Genomic DNA, 10,637 nt, shown 5'->3' on the forward strand with positions numbered 1-10,637 from the left:
TCCCCCTTCTCTCTGTGCACACCCTTTTATCTCTTTCTCTTTCCCTTCCCTACCCCCCACTTCCCCCATGCCTACTCCCTTGCCCTCAATCCTTGGGGCTAGTGAACTCGCCCACCCAAAAGCAGCTTCCCAATAAACCCACCTTTAATATAACCTAATCTGGTTTGAGTTGGTTCATTTCACCAGCTGGGGAGAAGTAACCTATCACTTAGCCCATGCAGGTAAGACTGGCCAGCTCTTAGGGATGTGAGAAGAATCTGTAGCCTGGTGCTAGAGCTTTGGATACCCCAGAGGAGAGGCCAAGTCAGATTGCATGGCCAGGTGCATTTATTCTCTTTTATTTTATTTCTTCCCTTTCTGTTTCTTCACCTTTGGCCCTTCTTTCTCCAAAATAGGCCTTGGAGACCCCTCTAGTCTTCCTTCCTTCTCAGCCTTTGGCTCTAGGCGCCCCTCCAGAAATCCAGCTGTCTTCCCAGGCCCTTCTCCAGCAAAGACTGGCTTCATTTGCACCACATACACACACATAACACATACTCATGGGTCAACCTCAGACTAAAATTATCTTCTCCCCTGGGCAGGATGAAGGGCAGCCGACTCCCCAGGGAGGATAGAGACAGACAGCGCCAAATGGTTAACCCAAGAGAAGGGGCCAGGGCTAAAAATGGACAGGGAGGTGTTTAGAGGGCCCCTCGGGCTTCTACCCCCTCTTTGTATGCTAGGGGCAAGAGACTGCTGTTTAGGAGGTTCAGGAAGGGAAGGGTAGGATGGGGAGGAGCTGGAGACCAGGGCTGGGGCTTGGGGTGCACCTGGAGGGCTTTGGGCTATCTCTGTCTTAACAGACCTCCGTTCAGGGGTAGCTTCACCCACAAGCTGCATATTCATCTGTTTTTGTCACCTACCCTGAGGCTTCAGCTGTGGGTTCTCAGTTGGGGTATACTCTAGAAGGATGTGCCTTTAACAGGCTGCCCCTGGCAGCTTGGCAAAGCCAGGAGCTGTCTGAGGCTTACCAGTAGGGTGGGACTGAGTGACTCTGGGGCCCTGGGTTCCATCTGGCTCCTGGCTGCTTTCAAACAGGTGTTCAGTGGAAAGCGGCTGGAGGCTGAGTTCCCTTCCCATCACTCTCAGAGTACCTTCCGGAAGCCCTCCCCCACCCCAGGGGGCCTGGCAGGGGAGGGGACCCTGCAGAGCCTCACCTGCCTCATTGGGGAGAAAGACCTGCGCCTGCTGGAGAAGCTGGGAGATGGCTCCTTTGGTGTGGTGCGGAGGGGTGAATGGGATGCACCTGCAGGGAAGACGGTGAGCTCTGGGGTGGGCACCTCTCCCCTTCCGTCAGGAGACAAGTAATTACGGACACGTTGTAAAAAGTACTCACCTTTTGAAGCATACTCAGGTTTAACTGAGCACAGTGTTTTTTTTTTTTTTTTCAAGTCTAAAAATGGTTTGCTTACTATGAAAGATTGGACACTGAAAAATGAAAAGCCAAGGGCTGCGGTTCCCAAGCCTGGCTGAGGTAGACCTGCAGTGCCCTCCCCCATCCCCCGCCCCAGCCTCCACAGGGATTTTGTTGAGTTCAGTTAAGATACAGTTTTGTTCTGAGACAGCATCTTGCTGGGTAGACCGAGATGGGTTTGAACATGCAATGACAGAGTATTTTCTGTCCCTTTATCCTTCCTTCCTTCATGGTTTTGGATTAGCCTTGAAGCAAGTGCTGTGCCACTGAGCTGTGTCTCCATCACTAAGATATAAATTTGATTTAAAATTTTAAGCTACAGCCTTTTTTCTCTTAATTGTATTAAAATTCCCTAGTGGATAACCACACACAGACACACATGTGCAGAGTGGAGAGGGGGATGCAGACTATCTTAAATATATGTATGGGCAGACACTTCCCAAACAGTATGTTAATATTGCTGGTACTCAACAGGACCTGTCAAGCCCTGGCCACTCAGCACCCTTTCCAAGGGAGGCTGCTGTTGGAACCTGTAGTTCCATAGATTATGGCATTAAGGTTAAACTATATTACTGTTCTGTCTTATATTGCACATCTCTTAATTTATTGCCACTGCTAATTTAGAAATTTTCCCAGAAAGAAGAGGCCCACATTTATTGACCCCTAGAGGTCAGTCGCTGCCATCCCCACGCAGTGCAGGGACGCAGTGTAAACTGATGATATGCTTACCCACTCAGACGAACAGGTCTGACACAAGGGGCTTTGCACTGAGTTGGAAGGAGCAGCTAGCTCAGTGTTGGGGACCGTGAAAAGTCTAATGCCCTGCTGACCCCTCACTGGGCAGGTGAGTGTGGCCGTGAAGTGCCTGAAACCTGATGTGCTGAGCCAGCCAGAGGCCATGGACGACTTCATCCGGGAGGTCAATGCCATGCATTCGCTAGACCACCGAAACCTCATTCGCTTGTATGGTGTGGTGCTCACACCACCTATGAAGATGGTGAGCGCTTGGGTAGGAGGGAGGGTCAGAGGGCAACCTGCAGCTCTGGGCCCTGAGCTGTGCTCTTCCTCCTGTCACATGTGGCAGAGGGGTTTACCAGGGACCTGCCTAGTACTGCTCATTGTCAAGGAGATGTGCCCATAGGAATGGCTGGCCCTTGGCTTGAGTTGATGTTTGGAGTTACTAGCCTGGGCCTCTTTAGTGTGCTTTATTCTGGTGCTTAGGTTCTTGGGATGGCTGAAGGGACAGGACAGGCCTTGAATGCTCATGGTAGCTCTCAACAGACAGGTCAGAAATGAGCATTGAATACAGCTATGGCCGACCTCCAGAAAGAGACTGGAAACTTTGCCTCTCAGAGAGTGACAGAGATCTGTGGAATTTATCCTCTTTGTCTTCTGCATGGCCTCAGGTGACAGAGCTGGCACCTCTGGGATCTCTGTTGGACCGACTACGTAAACACCAAGGTCATTTCCTCTTGGGGACGCTGAGTCGCTACGCTGTGCAGGTGGCTGAGGGCATGGGGTACCTGGAGTCCAAGCGCTTCATTCACCGTGACCTGGCTGCTCGAAACCTGCTTTTGGCTACCCGTGACCTGGTCAAGATTGGGGACTTCGGACTGATGCGAGCTCTGCCCCAGAATGATGACCACTATGTCATGCAAGAACACCGCAAGGTGCCCTTTGCCTGGTGAGGGGCAAGTGTTGCTGGCTCATGGGGCCTGAGCTCCACTTCACTCTCAGCAGACCCACGCCTCCAATTTCTGGGGCCTCTGTTACCCACACAGGACTGTCGGCCTCAGCCTGTCCTTGCCATTTCTGGGCCTGGGTGCCTTTCTTTACATGTTTGCACATCCACCCAGGGAATTCTATCAGGATATTGGAAGGCACAGGAAATCCAAAGGGCATGTACTTTGGTGGGTTATTAAAAGGCTTCCTGGAGGACTTGCTGTTAAGTTTAAAATGTATGGCAAGTAGCCAGGCCAGAGTGGTCAGTAGGCTTATCTGTGTAGAGCTGGTGGCAGGCCGGAATAGATTGTGCCGTATCTTGTAGGCAGTGGCTAGTGATGCCCACATGCATGCCATGGTGATACCTGGCCTGCCTTGGGTCCTGGTTGGGCTGATCCTTTGCTGACATCGTGGAGTCTCCTAGTACCAGAGGTAGCTAAGGGGTATCAAGGAGGGGTCCCAAAGAAGCCTTCCCTTTGACCCTTATCTTTTGCCAGGTGTGCCCCTGAGAGCCTGAAGACACGGACTTTCTCCCATGCCAGTGACACCTGGATGTTTGGGGTCACATTGTGGGAGATGTTCACATATGGCCAGGAGCCCTGGATTGGCCTCAACGGCAGCCAGGTGATGGGGGGTAAGGGGTAGGTTCCCCATAGGGTGGGTGGGAGTAATCCATCCTTGGTTTCCAACCTGACCCTGTTGGAACTGGTTCTTTTCTGATAGACTCCCATTTCTTGCACACCCCGTGTTGACAATGGGATCTCTGAGAAAAGGGGTAGCCCAGGATGTCCCAGGACAGGCATGGGGGTAGGAGGACATGGATGAGAGATGGGTCCTGGGCAGGGCGAGGGCTGGAAATAAAGGTCTCAGGCTCTGGGAACGGAGCCTTCTTTAGGGGGCGGGCATGTTGGAAAGCTCAGAGGGAAAGCAGGAAGTGAAGAGGCAGGTGCTCTGCTGCCCCTAACCGCTGCACCACCCTGCCTGGCAGATCCTACATAAGATTGACAAGGAGGGAGAGCGCCTGCCCCGGCCTGAGGACTGCCCCCAGGACATCTACAATGTCATGGTCCAGTGCTGGGCCCATAAGCCAGAGGACAGACCCACATTTGTGGCCCTTCGGGACTTCCTGCTGGAGGTGAGGGGCAGATCTACCCACAATGGCGGGGGAGTGCAAGCATGTGGGGCAGTTGGAGGCTTAGTCCTGAGCTGAGCAATGACCTGTTTCTGCCCCCAGGCTCAGCCTACTGACATGCGAGCCCTTCAGGACTTTGAGGAGCCAGACAAGCTGCACATCCAGATGAATGATGTCATCACTGTCATCGAGGGAAGGTAGGGCTGTGGGCTGCACTGCCTCCTGTAGAGGGCAGGAGGTGGAGAGGTATGCAGACCTCTTCTGCTCCAGGAGTCCGTCCCATGGCAGCACGCAGGCAGGAGTGGGCAGTGTTGGACATGACAGGCCTCACACTGCTGAGAGCCACTTCGGTGGGATTTTCCCTGCCTAACCCCAGCCCCACTGCCCTTTTCCACAGGGCCCCAGCTCTGGCTGTGTGTGTATTAGGGCCCAAAAGCCCTGTGCTGAAGATTAGGCTGCGTCTCAGCTTGGCCTCAGAATTGGAGGCCAGACTAGAACTGCTGAGTGTTTCTCATTCTCCTCCTCTGATGTCTCCAGCATAGGATTCCCTCAACACCGCCACCAGGGTTCTTGAGAGGTCTTAAGTAGCTCAGGCTGGCCTCAAACTCCTCATCCTCCTGCCTCTATCTCTCAAGTACTAGGGTTGTAAGGGTGAGCTGCCATGCCCCATGCATAGGAGTCTGACCATTTCCCTTGGTGCCTTTCAGACCCCCAGGCACCCTCGCCCTGCTCAGCCTCATCCTTTTAGCAACTTTCCATCCCTCCTGTTGAGCCTCCCAGGGTTTCCTAGTCACGGACCCCTCCATCCACTGCCTGGACCTCCTCTCCCACTCCTTTCCCAGCCCTTTCTGGTAAGGACTGCTGTGTGACTGACCAGCTTAAAACTCTAGCTTCCCAGGCAGCATCCCTTGATTGAGCTTCCTGCCTGCATCCCCTGCCCTGGCCCCACCTTCTGCTGGCCCTTCCTCCAGTCATCTGATCCCCAGTGTCTGAGGAACTGGCTGGGGCCTCGGCATCTCTGCTTTGGGACTGTGGGTGAGTGTTGAGGACCAGGAAGAAAAATGAGACACAAGGGATTCCCTGGATGCTCCTCCTCTGACTCAGAACTGGGTCAGGGTGCCCGCAGGGGGCCTTCAGTGTATCTGCACCTTACTGGGGTTAGTGAGTCTCAGCCTGAGTCAGTGGAATGGTCCCTGGGTGTCTTGGATTTATCTGTACCCATTGTGGCCCCTGTTCCATTGCTGCAGGTCAGGGCTCGCGCTCATGTTGAGTTCATGTTCCATCCTTGGAACAAGAATGATGTTCTAGCAGGTTACAGAGAATGGGAGTTGGTGGAGATAGGAGAAAGAAGAGAATTGTTAGGTAAGACATGGAAACAGGAAGGAGCCACGTGTGGGTCTGGACCTGAGGGGGAAGGAAGAGGTGTAGGACATAGTACTCTGGAAACAGCCTGAGAGAGAAGAGTGGGGCTGGGTGGGAGCTTCCTTGGCAGTACCTAGCAGAGACTTAAAAGTTGGCCTGTAGCCATTCCTACATACTAGAGCCAGAAAGCCCTGGATCCACCTCCATCCTGCGCTCCTCTGGCCCCAAGTCTTTACCAGTCCTGTTTTTGCTCCATTTGGAACCTATGTTCCCTGGGGACAACTCAGAAGCTTCCTGTGTGTCTCTAGAAGTGGTGCCCTGGGTCACTGAGAGCAAAGCCAGCTGCAGGAGGGGCAAGGGAGTGGCTCTTCCTGGGAGGCTGTCCTGGGTGCACCCTGTCCTGCCCTTCCGCCCCAGGCTCCTGTTGGCTTCAGCTGCTAATACTGCCACAGCGGATGGTTCAACTTCTAGAATGCCTTCCTCTGAGGTGTCCGCTCTTACTTGGTCCCTAGAACTGCTCAGGAGGTGGGAGGTGAGAGACACGAGCCCCAGCAGCCTCTTGAGCCCTTGGGTGGGCCTGTGTGTCTGGGGTTACTGGAGCTTTCCTCTACCTTCTCACCCCTGGATTGCTGTGTTTGTTTGCCTGCCTCGTCTCCATGTCTCCAGGTGCTTGGGCTTTGTCTCGTTGGGGTTAGGTTTGTCTGTGTAACTCTCTCTTCCTCTGGCTTTTGACTTCCTTATCTCGGCTCATAGCCTTGGATTTCTCTTTTCTAAAACTGTCTTTAGTATGTTTCCTGGTCCCAACTCTATGACTGTGTAGTCTCAGACTCTGTAAGCTCAGTCTATAAACTCAGTCCTCAGGGTTTGGGGTAGATAGAGGATTCCTAAGTTTTCCATGAGCTGGGTCTAGGGGACTCTATCTAGACTGGGAGGTATGCTAAGAGCATGGTGGCACATGCCTTTGGTTCCAGCACTAGGGAGGCAGAAACAAGAGTATTTCTGTGAGTTTAAAGCCAGCCTGATCTACAAAATGAATTCCAGGACAGCCAGGGTTACATAGAGAGATGCTGTCCACAAAAAAACAAAACAAAAACTAAAAAAAACAGACTTGAAGATCTAAGTGATGATTGGCCTCTCCTGGGGGTCTTTATGTGGAGGGCACGGTGGCTCACAGCCCCTTTGTGTGGTTTTTCAGAGTAGTATTGAGTAGAGGCAGAGGTTTTGAAATCCATTGGCAAGTTCTTGGCCTGGCCTGGCCTGTGGTAGAAGGGGTGGAAGGCTTTGAGTCTGTGCCCTCGAAGGGACAAGGTAGGATTATATGTGGTGAGCAGAATGTTTGGGTAACATCTCTGCCTCGGTGCATTGGAGTACACGAGTACCTCAGGAGGCACCCGGGGAAGTGAGGGGCTGCCTTGTGGAGGAGCTGCTGGTGTTGGGAGAGGAGCCCGGGGTGTGGGGCAGGCCTTGCTGCCCTGTGCTCTCTCTCCATGGGCAGCTCTGTGTGTGCTGAGGTTCCTTTCTCTCCTTGGAATAGACCTGCTATTTTCAGATGAGACTTTTCCTTCTCAGGGTGTTGTCCTTTCTCCTTCCTTCCTTCCCTGCCCTTCCTACCCTAAAGGCAGGGAGTAATCACAGGGTGGCTGTGGCTGTGGTGGGCCAGCACGCAGCCTTGATGACCAGCAGGCAGCTGTGGCAGTCCACAGCACCTCCCCAGCTCCTCTGGTGTGGCTGTGTTTCCCAGGAGGCCCTCTGGCTCTGGGACAGATGATGAAGGTGAGGAGACAGGCAGTAGTGGTGTGGTTGTGTCCCAGCAGCGTGGCTGCTCCAGCTGGTGCCTCAGCCCAGAGTCTGCCCACATTGTCAGGTATGAGCAGCAGATGCAGGGGCCTCCGCAGTCAGCTTCAGGGAGTGTGGAGTGCCCAGAGAAAGCTGTATTCTTTCCCACTTACTTGCTGTGTGGACCTCAGCTTGGGCTTACACTAGGTCAGGTCCAGGTTTGCTAACGATTTGTCTGCAGAGTTGGGGACTGAGATCTTCACGGTTCACCATACTGGGAATTCTGAGTTTCCCTTCTGGACCCCTTATTGTAAGGCAAGGACAGGCCTTGTCCTGAGATGGGGAGGATGGCAAGGCTGGATCCCCACAGCTCTGCCCTCTGGTGGAAGAAAAGGCCTGGGTTTCCATGTGTTCTACATGTTGAAGATCTTCATGGGAGGGCCGAGTAGAAACTGGAAAGCATGTTCCTAAACTTAAGGGATCCTTTTGGCTACTGTATCACTTAAAATTCCTAGAGCCCTGCCGAGGAGTGAATCTAGTGGCCCTAAGGAGACAAGGCCAGGCACTGACTGGAGGAAGGGGACAGGTGCATTGTGAGAGCGCCCTGGTTTGCAGGCTTAATTGATCTGGGTACTGGGTCTGCTACGATCGTTCTGGTCAATGTACTGCCATGTCCCCTGTTTCCTTATTTGTAGACTGTAGGGAAAGCCACTGACTTACCCAGAGGAGCTTAGGCTAAGACTGAGCAAATAGCCAGGCCCTCTTCAGGGAGGGGCAGATTATGTTGTTGCTGTTGGGGAGAATGGACTGGTGGCTGGACGTGAGGTCTTATCTGCAGTGCTTCTCCTGCCAAGGTAATCAGATTCCATGAGCAGGGTCCTTTGGATGAGAAGGGTCCCTTCATCTGGAGTCACTACTTCCACCTCCCATACCTAGTATTCACCACGCTGTCTCTGTCACACAGGGCTGAGAACTACTGGTGGCGTGGTCAGAACACACGGACGCTGTGTGTAGGGCCCTTCCCTCGAAATGTGGTGACCTCTGTGGCTGGCCTGTCAGCCCAGGACATCAGCCAGCCTCTCCAGAATAGCTTCATTCACACAGGGCATGGCGACAGTGACCCCCGCCACTGCTGGGGGTTCCCTGACAGGATTGATGAGTGAGTATCTAGAGAGACGTCGATGACCTGGTCCTGTGCTCCTGGGACTTGTAGACCCTCAGCACACTGCACACAAGCTCTCATAGGCTGGGTAAAGGTTGGAGGTATGTTCCAAATAAAGTGCTCTCAGAGCAGGCAGCACCAGGAGCTGCTGAAGGCTGTCCCTGAGTCATTTCCCACACCAGGGCACCAGGGTCAGTTAAGGCTGTTGCCTGTTGGCTTTTCCACCAAGTGCAATCCATCATGGATGTTTGGGCGGTGAGACAGCCTTTGCCCCTTGGCTGTGGACACCTGCAGAAGGTGTCCCATACCACATCCTGGTGCTTACACACACTGTCTCCTAACCCAGGCCTGTGCAGACATTGGTGCTTCAGCCTGCGCATGCACACACTTCTCTCTCATGACAGGTGCCAGTAACAGGCACAGATAGGATCTTTTCCCATCCCCGGGCTTCTCATCGTCCTCAGGATCCTGCCTCTGGTGTGGCTCCCAAGCCACATGCATTTCCTCACTGTGTTGTTTCTTCTGGGCCGTGGTGCATGCCCTCTGCTCGTTCCCTTGTGATGTCTCCCTACACAGTGCGTGGGTAGATGTGCAGGTGTCTGAGCAGGGAAGCAGAGGTCTGCCTCGCTCTCCTCCCCTCGCTCCACGCTGCAGGTTCTCAGCCTCCCTGTGCTGCTGTGGCTTTTGTTCCAGAAGCTCGCCTACTAGACAAGAGTCGGGAGCAGAGGCAGGTTGAGACAAGGTGTAGGTGCCAGAGGAGGCCCAAACCGGCTGAGTGCTGAGGATGCTGGGGCGGGGAGGCCAAGGCAGGCCCTGTGGGCCCTCGGCAATGCACTCTCCCCAGTACAGCTCTGCATGTCTATGGGGCAGAGTGTCTCTGTGCGCAGCTTCCACTGAAGTAAAACCTAGGTGAGGAAACCCCAAGGATGAACTCATTCTTACTAAAAAGTCCCATCACCCCACAGAGGAGACTCCACCTTCTGACACATGGGGAGACACTTGGGAAGCAGTTCTCTCGGGACACCTGCATCTCCTTCAGGGATTTCCAAGGTGTAGAGCCCTGAAGCTATGAGACCAGCGCTCATGTCTTGTATACAGGCCCAGGCAGGAGTGAGCTTACTTCCCAGGACTGGGAGCAGGCCTGGAGGGAACTTAGAGTAGCTACCCTGCTCTGTGCCCAGAGCACACTCTGCTGGAGGGATTCCTGGTCTCCTTTTGGTAAAGGGAGATCACGGAGGCATTTGGGGAATACAGAGTCAGGCTCTTCTTGGTGCCCTGTCCATCCTAGTTGGCCTCTGTCAGCTCTCCTGCTAGCCCCCCATGCCTCCTCCTGAGACTGGTAAAACAGGCCTTTGTTCTCCCATGTCCCACATCCCTAGAACATCAGGCCTTGGCCTCACAGGAACCAGGTAAAGGCTTATGAAAGTAGGAGGAGGGGAGGGGAAGGGTGGCCCTTGCAGCTAGAGGCCTGCACCCTCTATCCCACTTGTGTTTTGCCTGAGCCAGCCTGCCTCATTCTTCCAGGCTTTAATCAGCCTTGGTGACTAAGTCCCAGATCCCAGATGGCATAGGAGCTGGGGTGAGTCAGGGAGCACGGGGAACACACTGCACAGCTCAGCGTCCTCCCGGACTCCTGTAGTTCAGCAGGAAGCTGCCTCCTGCCCACCCTTCTAGGGGCTGACAGCAGATGTCCAGTCTCCCAGAGGGTCTATAGAGGAGTGTGCCAGCAGGTAGACACCTGGCATAGGCTGGGTGCTGCCAGTTATCAAGGACCAGCTTTGTCCTTGTAAGGTACTGGAGCCCTGGAAGGCAAAGGCTTCCCAGCCTGGTTCGGTGCTTTCCCCATGGTAGGCACACCTGGGTGTAGGGATTAGGATGTGTATAGACACAGGAGGCTGGGAGCCTTGGGACTCAGGTCTGCCGCTCAGTTTCCTCTGAGATATGTCTTAGTCTTTGCATTGTCCCCTAAACACTCAGGAGGGGTGCATGCGTGCGTGTGTGTGTGTGTGTGTGTGTGTGTGTGTGTGTGTGTG

At 53.9% G+C, this 10,637-nt stretch overlaps 1 protein-coding gene across 1 annotated transcript in view; it reads left to right on the forward strand.

The window, feature by feature from the left end:
* The window catches only part of Tnk2 (tyrosine kinase non receptor 2), a gene marked incomplete at its 3' end in the record, with an annotated part of 35,559 nt that overhangs the window by 22,004 nt on the left and 2,918 nt on the right, over nucleotides 1-10,637 (forward strand). The window contains exons 4-10 of the mRNA XM_028789387.1: nucleotides 1,075-1,296; nucleotides 2,295-2,447; nucleotides 2,857-3,134; nucleotides 3,670-3,796; nucleotides 4,161-4,307; nucleotides 4,407-4,501; nucleotides 8,407-8,601. Coding sequence (XP_028645220.1) covers nucleotides 1,075-1,296; nucleotides 2,295-2,447; nucleotides 2,857-3,134; nucleotides 3,670-3,796; nucleotides 4,161-4,307; nucleotides 4,407-4,501; nucleotides 8,407-8,601 — 1,217 coding nt within the window. The remainder of the gene's footprint in view (nucleotides 1-1,074; nucleotides 1,297-2,294; nucleotides 2,448-2,856; nucleotides 3,135-3,669; nucleotides 3,797-4,160; nucleotides 4,308-4,406; nucleotides 4,502-8,406; nucleotides 8,602-10,637) is intronic.

Source organism: Grammomys surdaster, unplaced genomic scaffold (genome assembly GCF_004785775.1).
Source record: "Grammomys surdaster isolate TR1022 unplaced genomic scaffold, NIH_TR_1.0 125821, whole genome shotgun sequence".
NCBI classification, from domain to species: domain Eukaryota; kingdom Metazoa; phylum Chordata; class Mammalia; order Rodentia; family Muridae; genus Grammomys; species Grammomys surdaster.